Consider the following 15,885-nt stretch of genomic DNA (forward strand, 5'->3'; position numbering starts at 1 on the left):
TTCAATCTCAGAGAGGTGTGTGACAGCATTATTTAATATCGCAGTGGATAAAATGAGGGGAAAAAAGAGATTTAGTCTCCATTCAGTCTCAGTAGGATGCTCATATCATGCCATTGCTGGAGAGTGGCTCATGCTGAGCAAGTCTCCTGTACCCTGGGAGAGTTTCTCCTCAACCTCTCCCATCCCTTCCCAGTCTATCAAGATGTTCACTTCATTTTGCAGTAATTTATAGGTCCTGCATAATTAAATAAACTGACAAATGCAAAGCCTTGCTTACTGTGAGAAGCCATCTCCTGGTTTATGCATCAATAATGGTGCCGATGGAGTTTTATGTTGACAGAGTGTTTTTATCCGTGCACTTTTAGACTCCAGGGAGCTGATAAATGCCAGGGCAAAGAGGTTTTATGCTCTGATTAAAAGAAATGAAGTAATTGCCATGGAGAGGCTGGAACACAAAAGAACATGGCTATCTCCATTTACTTTGCAACCACTGTCAGCACAGCCCAGAACAACGGTATCTGGGAAAGAGTCCTGCTCTCTCCAGAAGACAGATTAAACCAGTGTGAAGGAGAACACTTCAAACTGAGAAAGTGACACTCTGAACTATAACAGGCTCCAAAAACTTGGTGCCAAGCCACAGGCCTGAGCCAGTGTCCTTGGGGAAAAAAGAGAAATGTTCAGATAGAAGCAAACCGCCTCACTTTAGGTCTCGCTGGTCAGCTGGATCTATTAAACATAATTTTCTCCTTGGTTCAGTGGATGCACTTTTTGAAAGCCAAAGGAGCGATACAGTTAAAAATAGAGCCATGAGTAAAAATAAGATCTGGAGAGGAGTTTCAAGCTGGGAATTTGTGAAAGCCATTAGAGGAATTTTTAGAATTCCCACTTTCAGCAGATGCCCCCAAGCTCACAGATCTCTCTTTACCTGCAGCCACCTCAACTCACAGTGCTCCCAGAGTGGCTTTCTCCATATACACAAATACCAATTCAGGGTTACAAACAGAACCTGAGAAAAGTCTGACACACCTTCATCAAGTTGCTTTTTCTGTTCAGCCTTAGCAGAATTGCACAGCCCAAAATTCACAAAAGAGGCTTTAATTTTCACTGGTTAGAACTGTGTAATACTGCAGCAAAATTACTGCCATGAATTCCATACAGTGAAAGTTTCAAGCAATTAAATCACTGACATATTGTGGAGGTACAGTCCTGCAGTGAGGTTTCCACCACTCAAATCTCAAATGCACCTTTGCTTTTTTCCCCTCAAAGGATTTCCATATTGAGATGTACATTCCTCATTTACATTTGAGAATTACACTTCATCTGGGACAAGGAACAGGAATTATGTCAAGCACTAGGAAAGCACAGGAACACAAGGTCACAAAAGCCAAAGATTGAATAAGATCTTCTTAACAACTGTTCGTAGGCAATTTGGATAGAGGAGTGGCAGAAAGGAAGGAGTCATTATAAAAGAATGAAAGTATTTCTTCCCTGCTACATGAATTAAATTTTTCATGTATACCAAACCGGCTCCTTGCAGGGAGGTGCCCCATTCACTCCAACCCTCAGGCTACATTCCACAGCTGATCAATCTTTTGTTTTTTATCTCATGGTGTAACTTCCCAGAGAAATTTAGGAGCATTTGTTTCATGGGAATGAAGTGATGTCATCCAGCTCATAATTGAAGCACTCAACAATCAACAGAATTATTCATAATATGCATTAATATTATTGTCAAAGGCAAGTGCTTTGATCTCACTGAAACAAATCTCATTTTATTTGGATTGGTTTGCTTCCGGCATTTTTTCCTCCTCAAAAAATTCCTCAGAAATTCTGCTATTTCATCCTGGGTCAGGAAGCAAGGAAGTTTAAGTGTCAGAAATTCCCACAGAAACAAAAATCTCATGTTATGGCCAGGTCAGGCTCTTCTCTATTATTCATTCATTTATTTTCATTTCTTTCAAGTCATCAGCTGCCTCCACAAAAACGAAAGAGCTTCCTGCCACTGCAGTGAACCCTCTGACCTTGGTTTAGTGGCCCTGCTGTGGCTGATGAAAGGTGGCAGGGTTGGTCCTTTTGCATGTTCAAAGAAAGAATTTGTAAAGAGGCAACTTTGCACATCTCTCAGTGCTGCTTTCGCAGGAGATGAATTTCATCATTTAAGTGTTGCACATATAAACCACGAGTAGCTCAGTCTAGGGAACATGTATAATTACTGACAAAATTAATCCTCTGAAATGCACAGAGTTAAGACCAGTCAACCTTAAATCTATTTATCAACTAAAAATTGCTCAGCAGAAAAAATACATAAACAGGTTCCTATTAATGCCAGTGTACATTAAGACAAAAAAGCCAAGCCCTGGCAGCTTTGTGGAAGAGAAACACAAGAAGCTCTCTCTAGGCTGGCAGAAACACCCAGAGTTACAGCATTTTGCAGCCTCTCCCAAAACAGCATCAAAAGCTCCATGCAATTACAAATCCAACATGTTATATCTTGGTCTCATTATGGAACAAAACTGTAGGATTTCACTGTATAAAGTTTGTTCCTTTGAGTGTTTTAGAAGCCACTCCCTATCTTCCATCAGCTGCCACATAACTGAATTATCTACACCTCATTAGAAATATAACAACAGGCATTAAGGGCACCAGAAGACTTAAAAAAGAAAACAAAGATACTTCAGGTTTTAAACAGAAAGAGGTGTTATGTCCTGTAAAAGGGCTTATTGTCCTCTGCAGAGAGGAGAGCTACCTATAAAAAACTGCACTGCAAGATGTTTTAATTTACTTCCTGGTGGGAAATCGACACCTTTCATTCCAAGATACAAAACCAGGCATAGATACAAATAATAAGGAATAAACCATGCTACAGGCATTTCTCCCTCACACAACAGTCCCTTGTCCCTAAACTCCCAGCACACTGTCCTGACCCACTGCTGTGATTCTACCAGCAGGACAGGGCACTCAACAAGAGACCTTGTCACACACAGATATGGCTCTTCCCAATTAAATATGGGATTGAAAATGTTACACATGTACAGGGATGTTTGCCAAGCTGGCAGGACAGGACACAAGCTCTGCTCCCTAGCTAGAGGTGGCACTAGGACTGGAAAGGCACTACAAGACCCATGGGAAGAACACAGTACTTCTGTGAGAAGAATTGGAGAAAAATTGTACTCAGGATAGGAAAACAGTATGCTGGGAAGAGAAGGAAAAACAAATATCACAGGTTCTAAATGTACTCTCCAAAAATCTTGGCTTACTTAATAGTCTGCAATAATAATAATAATCAAAAACACAAAATAGTTTGGGTTGGAAGGGACCTTTAATGGTCATCTTGTCCAACCCCCTGCCATGGCCAGGGACACCTTCAACCAGAACAGAGCCCCATTCAACTTTGAATGTTTTCAGGGATGGGGTATAAATCTTGATTTATGGAAAGAAGGGTGAAGTCTGTAGGAAAATATCAGAAGAGGATCAGGGGGCAAAGCACTCCACACAATACCCTTTTCCCCATGGTCTATCCCCACACAGGGCTGTTTCCAGCACAGCTCTGTTGCTGCAGCTCATGTCAGCAGTGACTGCAGCAGGCATCTCCAGGCACATCTGTATTAGCTAAAGCAACTGTCTTAACAGTTTTTCTTTGCATGACTGCTTCCAAGACTTCCAGCTCACCCTAGTTTGGGCTGGGCCAGGGCAGCCACTTAAACATCCTCTCTGCCATCCAGCTCAACTGAAGCAGAGCAGGGAGCATCCACGTGAGCAGTTTGACTGGCTGATCTTTCCTTAAATGACTTTTACCATCAGATATGCTCATTTCCTTCTGATGGATCTGTCCACCCTGGACCAGAGACCTGTGGAAAACCACCTCACACGTCAATGATAAATCGGTGAGGTCTGTGCACTCCACTTCCAAGCCTATAAACTTGCTGATGTAAGAATCTGACTAGCTTATGCCAAGATCTTTATCTGATCTATTGATTCTGAGGACTTCACAATCAAATGATTTATATCTGCTGATTGTCATTATTCCAAGTAACAGTATTTTAAGATAATAAGACATAATAAACTCTGGGTTAGGGCTTTTCATTTTGGTTTGTGGCTGGTTTATTGTTGGAGTTTTTTGTTTGTTTTACGTAGTGTGGGGCTTTTTGAAGCTTATGTTTTCATGCAGGTTCATCCTTGATCATTAAACTATTTCTTTGGATATGCAGTTATGCCTACAGTTTACTCAAAGCTACCACAAAAGTTACCTGCAATTTGCACTGAGCCATCTTCTCCAAGAAGAATATTTCCTGCTTTCACATCCCTGCAGAAAGATAAAGCAACAATAAGAGGAAGTCATTAAATTTACTTCAACCAACCAAAAAAAATTCAAAGGTTATTATTTCTTATACTTTATTATATTAGTATTTCTTGCCTCAAATCATGCAGAAATAGGGACTTAATTGTAGCTTCAGTAGACAGGCACTAAGTAGGATTTGTATGATTTATATTTTAGGTGCTACACACTGAGAAGGAAAATTAAAACTTTGCAGAAGGTGCCCTTAAAAATGCAAGGAAAGTGTTTTGTCCCAGGTCCTTAGAGTTAGTTAAAAAGATGACTAGTGAACCTAGCAGTGGTCAGATACTCATGTACACCTTTATGGGGACAGACTTCAAGAGACAGTGAGTTGATCTGGTTCTCCCCCAGCCCTACATCTATCTCACTGATTGCCAGCCCTGGAGAAGTGTCCATGCTTCCTCAGGAAATCAATTTAGCCCCATAGACTCATGAAAGTCCAGAGAGCAGAAAAATGTTGTTTGCTCTTGGCTTATTGAGCCTGGTGAGTGAAAAAAAGTCTCCCTGTTATATTTTTCTTTTTTTTTAATGAACAAACACACAAGAACATCCAGCATGTGCTATGAATGTTTTGTACTATCCTCTTTCTAGCCAAAAGCTCTGGTTTCCAGGTTAACAGCAACACTTCTCCATCCTTGAGGGGAACATTACTTTCACTGCAAACACTTTGAAGTTTTCCAGTTTATTTTCACAGACTGCTCCACATGCCAAGCCAAGAGAAGGACTTCATAGTTGACACCCCTGTTCATTAGCATGGCTGCTAAGCTTGCACTGCCCAGAAACCCACGTGGAACAGGAGCAAAAAGATGAAAACAAACCCAAAACAAGCAGATTTTCCCTCCACTGCCTTTGGCAAATATTCCAAATCCTTTCACATACAGAAAGAACTCCAAAGCTATTTTTTCCTCTCCTCCCTAGTGCATCATGAGAACAGAACTGGTGTGATGGCCTGGCCAAAGAGCCCCAGTCAGGCCCTGGAAATCTCCTCCTTCCTGGCTTTGCTATTCTGAAGAGGAGGCTGGGCCACTGCCAGTTCCAGGCCAGGATAATTTTAAACACATCCTGTCCAGCACTAGCATTTATCAGACTCTTCCCAATATCCAGTCTAGGACAGTGACATGGCAAGGCTTTTCCCCAGCACAAAGCAGAACAAAAACTGTCCATAAGACAGTCCCACTAAAGATGAACTGCAAACTGCAGCTGACAGCACCTTTAGCCTTCACACTGGTATTTCAAGTCATGCCAAACGTAGTGGCTACACTGCCCCCCTTAGCATCCGTTGGTCAAATCCAATATTATTGGTGCTGTTGAGTTAATTGCCATGAGAGACACAAACCTGCACTCCCACAAACTGCTCATGGTCCATAACAAGGAGGAATGGAAAAGCTCCTGCCAGAATCTAGGTAGAAGATGCCTTTTGGATCCAGCCAGCCCCAGGAGCACACAGAGCCACGAGAGCGCAGCACCCAAGTCTGCTGTGTCCTAGGTAAGAAGCTTGCTCACATGGTGTGAAATGTGCTTGGCACAGGCACAGCCACCTCCAGGAATCCCCCTGCACAGCAGCACTAATTCAGAGGGAATACAGGGTGTTCAGGAAACTCTCCAATCCTACTGGAAATGTTTACCCACAGCTGATTCTTCTGTGACAGCCAGGATGCACAGTTCCTGCCAGTTCCAGGTTATGGGGAAAGAACAGCATGCATGAGTGTTGTCTGTTGAAGTTATTAATTCTCTTACTGGAGTAAGAGTAATTTCCTCTTCCATCTGTACTCCAAGGCAGCCCAGGATGCTGGAGCACTTCCCCAGTAAACTGGGCTATGCAGTATTGTGCAGCCTTTCTAAACTTCCCCTCTGGCAGAACTGCACGTGTGGCTCACCAAGCCCCCAAAACAGACCACACTCAGCCATAAAGGAAGTGCCAGGGAAGATTTTAAGCAAAACTAAGCATGAAGTCTCAACTATCACACACTCCACAATCCAAAACAACTCAGGCAGGTTTCACTGGTATAGCAACAGCAGCCAGAAACCAGCAGGCATTTCCTATCACCAAACCATCCTACGACAGCAGAGCAAGCTGGACAGGCTTGGAACACAAGAAGTAGCAAAACAAGCCCTCAGATTGAATCCCATAATAAAAATGGGCCAAAGGACTCCAGGCCCTGAACCCCCTCAAATCAAGAGGCTTGCTTTCTTTTTAACTTCAGCTTGGATTAATTAAAATTTACATATTTGCTCACTGGAAACAAAAGTCAGCTTAAGGCTGGTTCAAGAAACTAAAATAAGTCAGGAGGCCAAAACAGCCACTGACAAATGTCCAAGTCGAACTACAGAATTAAACCATCACTTCATGTGGCACTTCCTCAGTGACCATCCCTCTGTGAAGGCTGGTCACTCATGCCAGCCTGGCACACTCTACCCCAGTGCAGCAAAACTGATGGGGCAGCAAGATGTTTGGGGAATCACGGTTTCCATTGAGAAGTCATTGTTTTATAGAAGCAATTTGCAGCTTTCCTATTTCTCACCCCAGTGTAACAGCACAACCTCAGGTGAACACAGAGCAGCCTTAACACTGGATGAGCACAAGCCCCTTCCTTTTAGCATATACTGGTGCAGTAGCAGCATCTTCGAAGCAGGTTTTCCTCTAAAATTGTATTTAAAATTAAGTGCATTTGAAGCAATGGAGCAGGGGAAAGACAATCAATGCTTTCCTGTTTATTTTTATCAGGAGATGCTTATAAACTTGTGAGCTGAATGGCGAGAAGTTTGTTACTCCAGGATATAGTTATTGCCAAGTGTAACAATTTGAAGGCACTTCCCATTAATGTGGTAATGACCATATCCTGAGCTGATATACTCAGAATAAATGGTGGGCCTCTGGCATAATTGCTGTAGTGGAAACAGGAAGCAGCTTTAGTGTAAACAATAATTATATCACATTTTAAATGAAGTTACAGAAGGCTGGAGTAAACTTTCTTGTCAATAGCTTAACAAATGCTACAATAGTTCTGGCCACTCCTGCTTCACAGCTGTTACCTTCCTCTCTTCTAAAGCCTCCAAGAGCTTTACCACAAAATAACGATTATGTTTTTATTTACCTTGTACTTCACAACCAGAGTAGGAAGAGTAGTTTGGATTTCCTCCAGTGCAGAGCTGGATTCTCCACATCAGCCTTGAAAGGTTTCACAGCGCGGCAGAAACCCTTCTTCATCTGCATTCCAAACTGGTTTAGCTTCCCAGTTTGACCAGACAAGAGTTACATCACATTCGTGTCTCCAGGTTGGGGCTGGGCCCTGGGCATGAGGTGTTGCACGACCAAATCTCATCCCAGCAACAAAATTACAGCTGAGCTCCTGCTACAGGAGATTTGGGAGCACAGGAAGGCCATGACATGATGCTCTCTAGTTTTAAGCACTGGGTTCCCACATTCCCCACAATAAATTTTTCAGTGGGGCACAGTGAAACTACATGAACTGTATCCTGGTGGCTTGTTCCCACTATAAAGAGTCCTTAAAATCCTGCTAAATGATCAGATCCACCCTCATCTGTAGCCCTCAATCCTTGGCCTCACCCCACAGTGGGGCCACAATAGAAGGGATCTGAGCTAAGAGTGTTGCCCCAGGAGCTCTGCAGCCCAGCAGTGAGAAGAAAACTGTCACAGGAGAGGGGAAACAGATAAGCCCTGTTTACTCTGCCTCAGCTTCCAACCTGCTGGCATGTGCCTTTAGAACACAAAGCTGGCTTTAAACACAGCCGTGAGTCATTTGCCCATTAGATGCAATTTACATCAACTGCAACAATAAATTTTCATGGACTGAACTCTATAGTGCATAATTTGGCATGAGGAAGGAGTAGTTGGTCCTGCCAAGTTTCATTTAAAAAAAAAAGAGAAGGTGCAAGATGCAACAATTACTATTTTGTTTTAATGGTAATGAATATCTCAAAATATTTATGCTGAATGCAACCAATTGCTGCAGTTGACATTGATCTGAGCAATTTGTAAAATACTTCCAGGACAATATGTCTACATAGTGTTAAATATGAGGCAATCTGTGACATTTTACACCAAATGATGCTATTGTCCCTCTACCATCAAACATTCCTCTCCTTTCAGTAATATGCTGTTACCTGTGTCACCTCTTCCCTTTGCCTTATAAGCCAAGATATAAAAAGCTGGTGACAGGCAAGAGCTTTACCTTTTAGAGCTGCAAAATGTAAACCAGGCTTGGAGCATGCAAGCAGATCAGTATTTTTACCCCATCAAATGTCAGCACGTTCAGTACACCATAGGAGAAGGCTTTCAAGGCAATTGCATTGCAAGTGCTATGCATTAGCACGTCCCTGTTCCTGCTCAGAAAAGCTGTGTGCACTAACATTTTCATGCCACAGCACTGAACCTAAAGTCCCAAACTCTTGGGTGAGGTGTGATTACTGCCGGTTGCAGTGCTGTACTGAACTACAGAGCTGGACTCAGAAACATCTCCCAGAGCTTGAAGGTTTTCCAATGGCAGAGAGCTGGCAGAGCAGCTTCCATACTCCCTGCTGAGCCCAGCATAAGAGGAGGGAAGAGAGGGCCAAGTCCACAGCTTGCTTCATCCCTGCTCATCCACAGCCCTCTCAGCAGGTCCTCGTGGCCACTGGCAGCCGGGCCCAGCAGCAGCAGCCAGGCTGCCATAAATTCCAGCAGGGGACCAGCCCAGTGACATGCTTTATTGCCCAGGATCAGGGAAGCACAGCAACTGCTGCTTCCCTCTTCCCCATGCTGCTCTGGCAGCTGCTGAGCTGTGGTAAAAGACCACGGCCTTGGCACAGGAGCTGAGCCAGCAGCACAAGGCAACTCATAATTAACTCCAAGACTCAAAACAGTAGAAGCATTTTTGAAGCTACACCTTCATGGGGGGTACACAGGTGGGAATTATTAAAGGCTTTTGAATTATTGTTTTAATGGCTGGAGAAAGTTAGATGAATAATCCAATGTCACCAGGAACTTTAAAAGTTTTTTGTTTGTTTTTTTTTTTAAGCAGTCTGAAGCAAGGCTTTGAAAAGCAGAAGTGACTGACAGACTGTGGCTTTGCAAAAAGCCATGTGAAGACAAAGCCCACTGGAAAGGACTGTCAGCTTCCATCACAGAGAGCTTTAAGAGTACAGCAAGTACTTGTTTTCTCCCTGCCCCACCTATAAGATCCAGGCAGATCACTCTGAGTGAAGACTTCCTGGGGGAGAGATAACTCCATCCTGTTGCCTGGCATAGGCAAACAGAAATCCCAGTAAGGACTGCATGAGAAATTGCACTTCACTGTAAAAACATAAAATATATTTCAGAGGCTCCACAATGCACTTACTAGCTTCAACCCCTCTTGATTTTCTGCCCTCCACTGCTGCAGAACTGGACTACTGCTTTAAGTAGAGGGTTTGGGGCCCAAGAAATCATGACTCAAATTTGATTTCTTTTAGGTCAAGTCGCTCTGGCAGCTCAGACAAGGAACGACTCACTAAAGAAAGCTGCAGGAGATCTGCCTGAAATTCACTGTCATCTTGGTTGTCTGAATAGCTCCAGGGGCTGGGAAGATGCTGAGGCAGTACAGAAAGAGTTGCAGACCTTGGGCTAACTCGGAGCAAGCCTCTATTATGAAGTGAGACAGGCAGCAGTGTGTCACATCCCTCACTGTGTCCCTGTCTGTCACACAGCCACCATTATCGCAGCGCCTGCAATTTTCCTTTATCTTGGCAAATTACGTCCAGCTCACACTTTTCATTCCTGTGCCAACTTTGTCTCTGATGGTTTGGTGCTCTCATTAATTCCTTCTCTTCCCACATGGTTTGAGCCTAACAGAGGATTAAAGTGAAGTACGGTTCAAGGACAGATCCTGCCAGCCTTGGACTCCACCTCCCATCCATGGCCAAACCTCCAGCAAGCAGTGCTCAATAACCTCAACTTGCACATCAATGTGGGGCAAGCTGCTCCAGCTGAATCCAAACCCTTAAAAACCAGCTTTCAGACACATCAGCTCCTTCAGCCAGAAAACAGTGCTACAAGCACTGCACCTAGGCCTGCCTCCCAACATGGAGATGATCTAACCATACCAATACTTACAGCCCTTTGCTTCAAACATTCACCCCAAAGTACATCACTGCTGTAATATCAGCTCATGGCAAGGAGGATTTGCCAAACAGTCCACGCTTCTGACAACCTTCAGCAGTTACTGACAGAGAGAAGCTCCATCTCTGACTTCATACACCTCTTTTAAAGCTTCCCCTATTCTGTCAGAACTTCCTTTTTTTTTTTTTTTCTTGTACAAGGAAAGGGCTCTGCCCAGAAAAGCTTTAAAATCAAGCTTCCACACATTGAACAGCAGCTAAAAATGTAACAGGATTTCTTCCACAAATTCATCTATTCAGCCCATCCATTTCCTGATCCTACTTCCCAAGGACTGCAGTGGGGACAAGGCACAAAGACCCTTTAACAGCTGCTGCATGAAAAGCAACACAGAGTGAGCTGTGGAGTCACAAGGTCTCTTCCTACCCCTGGAGGCCCAGATATTTTTGGGACACCCTGCCTTAGTCATTGGTAACAGAGGCAAATAGTCAAGTTATAATGTGGTCTTCCAACACGTTCTTATTTCAGTATTTCATGTCAAATTCTTTCATGTGAAAGGAGGTGGGTTTGCTTCACCTGGCAATAGCAGTGACACCACCATGTTGCAGGATCTCCTGCATGTCAGAATATGTTCCTAGTGCACTCAGAAATTTCAAAAAAATAACCACATGTACACCATCCCAGTTTGAGTACAAGCTGCACAAGGTAGCAGAAGGAACAGGGATGCCAGTGATTCACACATCTCCCTGCCATAAATGGAAAGACTAAAGGTCATTCTGGTAAATACAGAACCAATTTGGATCAAATTAGGCCACAAAAAATTGACATGGGGGGCTCAAAAAGGTCTCCATTTGCCAAAGGCAGTATGCACCCTGTTGTGGAGAAGCAGTAAGTCTATCTCTGTACACACAAGGTCCAAGGTATTCCCCATGCAGCCAAGAGCTGTCCCTATCTACAAAGCCACCCACAGCTCCTGCTCAGCCACGTCTGCAACGTGACACAGGAGGAGAAAGTCAGGACAGCCAGGGCTCACAAGAAACCTGTCAGAAAGACTTCCTTCTCCAAAATCTTTAAGATGACAGTTTTAAGCATGACCAGCATAGAAAGAAAGATCTCTATTTCACCCAGTTATTCTCATAAAATATAGAAAGCAGTTATAAAATCTGTACAATGGAAATAAGTCCTCTCTGCACTCCCAGTCTCACTTGGTGATGCTTTCCAGGCTACCATGAAGAGATAGTTTTCTCTGTGGCAGTTCTTTGGCCTAAATGTGTGTGGATTTTGTCTCACTTTTGTTTTTGAAAGTATTCATGTTACTTTTTAGTATCAAAGTTTCATTAGAACTCTGCAAGGCAAGATATAATTCAACGTAGTAAATATACAAAAATAATTTCTGTTGCAGCCTTGCAAAAATTTCAAGTGTGTTTAATATGTTGCCACACAAATTTTTCTCCTGCTTTAGCATAAGACATGAATGAAAAGACTGCAGTGGTCTGAATAAATACTTAAAGCACCTCTACATAAGCAGCTTTTAGGATCTATGAAGGCCAGAAATTCTGGTGCACCAAAACAGGGAACAATATTCAAACCCATCTTCTTGAACTGAGTTATATTCACGTCATGTATCATCACAGTAGGACAGATGAAGAAGACAATTTAAACAATTACTTTGCTGCTGGAGAGGTGCTGCAGAAGCCTATACTGGGTAACCTAGTCTCAGCAATCTACACCAGATAAGGCAGTGACATGAGAAAGATGTCACAAACAGAGCTGTACACCTGTGAAAAGTGCTCAGTGTCTTCAGAGTACAAGCTAAGAAACTTTTACATTGTCACTTGATATATTTAATGCTGCAGACAGTGAATGATTATTCCTCCTGGAAACAAATCAAATTCAAATACTCCTGACAATTTGAGAATTGCAAGAAACCACCACTATTTGAGTGTACAACTCCATCACGGATCACTGAGCAAAACCTGCCACTGCTGTTGAACTTTTAGGAGATCACCCAACCTCTATTTTCCACTCTTCATCATATTTTTCCTGCCTCTCATGTCCATGTAGCAAAGCAGAGAGAGAGTAAACCTCTCCCTTTTATAAAAGGCCAGTGTAGTTCTACCAAATGGTTTGGTTTAGTCCAAAGGAAAACCACAGTTACTTTGAATAAGTAACTACAGGACACCCAGTGACAAAGGTCAGAGGTAGCTCCTGGGTGCAAGGGAAATGACAGGGGGACAAACACCTGGTTGCAGCAGCCACACCTTTGGCATCACCCTGGAGCCCACCTGCACCCTTGCACTGCAGGGAGTTCCCAAGAGCTGTGGCATTACCTGCAGCCACTGCAGGGGCCCCAGCACCCCTGGGATTTCAGCAGCAAGGATATTTACCATCAGAGGTTGAAATCACAGGTTTTTAGACTTTAGAGCAAACTCTGTCTTTATGCACTTTGAGGAAAACTGTTTCCACAGGAGTTATTGTTTCTGGCTGTCTGCAGATTTGGGATTTACATCTGGTTTGTATTATCTCCCTACAACCACAGGGAATTTTCTTTTTTTGTTTAAACAATGAATTTCTGGATGATGCAGTGGAAGAAACAGCCACCAGGAAAACATGCTGGTTTGGCTAACCACCACAGTACACCCCAGTCTGACTGTACAGAGTGGGGACTCAGTGGTCCTTGGGCCCTTGACACTGCACAGCAAGGTGTCCGTTTGGGGAACAAATCACCCAGTACAATCTAGAGCAGCCTCTTGTCCTCCTTCCTACAGAGACACACAAGAATATCATTTCTGTTCTTCTGGCCTCTGAATTGTTTACAAATTAAGACTCTAGAATGTCTATTAACTACCAGCTCTAAAGATTATTTCTACCCATCCCATACTATAAGAGAGAAGAGACCAGAGTATACTTCTGAATAAAAAATTGCTTTTGCCACAGCTAAACAATAACCAGCTTTCAAATTACTGGTGTCCTGACTTAAAATCAAACTGCCAATTAGAGGTGGAAAGGCTCCACATCCTATTATCCATTCCTCAATCCTCCCCTACCAAAGTTCACTTCCAAAACACATTCCCCAAAGCAAGATCACAGCACTGTAGAGAGGAGGGCTTGAAGTTCTCCCACAGTATTCCTACAGAAATATGAAAGTACAGTATTTCAGGGGCATACTGGAATCCAGTTGAACCACAATACCTGCCAGCATGGCTATCAATGCATTAATCAGCTACATGAAAATTAAGCTTGAATTCTGTAGGACAGTCAAGTTCTGCCAAAATATATCCATCAGCTCCTTGATCTTAAATCAAAAACCTGCTGCTGGAGGTAAGCTCCTGCAAAATCCCACATGCAAGTATTGGTGATGCGTATGTGCAGAGAGACAGAAAAATAGATACTCATTTTTCAGAAGTTACTTACTCTTAGTATGGGTAAAAAAGCAAAGAATTAAGCTTTGTTTCCTCGTCAAAACCATCCTAAGGTTCAAAAAATAACCCAAAAAAAAAAAAAAGCAAAAACTGAACTTATCTGGCATAAAAGCACAACAAGAATATTGTTTCCCAGGTCTCTTCAAAGCCACATTTAAACAGCTGTCCCAGCACCCTGCTGCCCACATTCTGACTTTGTAAAGATATCAAAAACCCCCCAACATTGTGTACAGCAGCACAGGCTGATCTAACTCAGCATATAAAACATGTTGCTGCCTCTCTCACCCTGTAAGAAGTAGAGCAGCAAACAAACTAATAGTTGGATTGCTGCCATGCCAATAGTTCAAGTGCATGCAACTCTAAACCACTTCCCAGGCTTTTTTTTGTTTTTACAAAAAACCAGGACGGTATCACATTTATTGTGCTGCAATAGGAGAATCTGGTTATATTTGAGCAGTGTATTATTTCACCTGGACTAACTAAAATATTCAGTTACACAACAGCTAATCGTGAACAGAAGATAAGCTCAGAGATAAAAATAGGGAGAAAGACAGAGAGACCTTGTAACAGTTAATCAGCATGATTCATTTGTCAGCCTGCCATACGCAGCACCACCTGAAAAAGAAAGCCTTGAAGTTCCCTCCAATAAATCTTTTTAAGCAATAAAACCTCTTGGGTTGGTTTTGCTTTAGTTTTATTTCTAAGTCATTCATCAAACTCCTGCTAATCCCCAAAAACACAGAGGAATCAGAGTCCAAATGGGGAAGAGGTACAACATACCCTGAGTGTCACCCAGCCCAGATTAGCCTGGCAGCGACCCCTCACAGCATGTCAGTCTTGTTTGACTTCCATAAAGAAAAGTCCCAAGCAGATTCCTGCAGGACAGCTTCATCCCAGGGCTTCCGAGTCTGGCCCTCTGTCCTCAGCGCTCTGGCTGGTGCCCAGGTCCTTAACTCACTTAACATGAGCCGGATCACTGGGATTTCAAATCCTCCCTGGGATCACCGTGCTACGCAGGAAACCACAACAGGGACAGTAGCAGCTGGCACAGGAGAGGCAGCCAGGGACAGGAACAGGCACAGGGCAGCAAAGGCAGGGAGCTGCCAACTGCCAGATAAGGCAGGCACTCGTGATTTTGGAGGAATATGGGGACCATTTGTAGTCAATTGTTACTGTGGTATAGAGTGTTCATGACAATAAAATTGATTTTGTCTTCTCCTTTGTCTTTGCCATAAGGCCTCAGACACTTCCCATCAGCCCTTGCAAGATGAAAGCAAAAAAAAAAAACACATCACTTTGGGCGATGTGGGAGACTTCAGCATTTATTCCTGAACAATGGTGTCTATTCAAGTTTCAGATTCACTCTGGCTGTTAATTAGGAAAGTAAACAAGAAAAAAAATTATAATTTAAGTCTTCACTAGATATTTGGCTTTCTAATCTCCTCTAGAGAATACTGTCAAACTCCTCTCCTGTCCAAAGCAGGGATTTACACTTCCACACCAAGCCAGCTCCCCAAACCTTAATTGGAAGTGGCATTAAGTTCAAGGCAGGCGTAGGCAGAGAAAGATTCAGCAGCAGCAAAATTTCATCAAGCCAGCTTTTCACGTGTTAACTTCATTTACCCATTTAAGATGATGCATAATTTAGAAGTATTGAGCAGCTTCACTGACAGAAATATGTTCTCTGATCTCACTGGTGATTTACAGCCCCACTTCTGGTCTACAGTGCCCACAAAATTACATTTGGGACCCAATATTCATCCTTCGGGCTGTGCCACCGGCCTGGCTGTCCAACTTCAGATGTGCTAATTACAGTCATTCACTCATACTGTGTCTCTAATTTTATCAAGTCGTTTTCTCCAAGGCATAACATGAGCAGAGTTTGGATATTTAGCACAACCAGCTGAACATTTTTTCTGCTGGATGGCTGCTTGCTTTGGGCTAGCTGTTCCAGGTCTTAACTAAAGCCCTTCAATTTTGACCCTTCACAGCTGATCTTGCTCTGGCCCGAAGTTCACCCCAAGTACAGCTGC

The 15,885-nt window shown here is 43.1% G+C and overlaps 1 protein-coding gene across 1 annotated transcript in view; it reads right to left on the reverse strand.

The window, feature by feature from the left end:
* The window catches only part of OXSR1 (oxidative stress responsive kinase 1), an 87,641-nt gene that overhangs the window by 29,827 nt on the left and 41,929 nt on the right, over positions 1-15,885 (reverse strand). Inside the window, exon 5 of the mRNA XM_023921902.2 lies at positions 4,248-4,303. Within this exon, the coding sequence (XP_023777670.2) occupies positions 4,248-4,303 (56 nt within the window). The remainder of the gene's footprint in view (positions 1-4,247; positions 4,304-15,885) is intronic.

The sequence above is a fragment of the Cyanistes caeruleus genome, chromosome 1 (assembly GCF_971803275.1).
Source record: "Cyanistes caeruleus chromosome 1, bCyaCae1.hap1.1, whole genome shotgun sequence".
NCBI lineage: Eukaryota > Metazoa > Chordata > Aves > Passeriformes > Paridae > Cyanistes > Cyanistes caeruleus.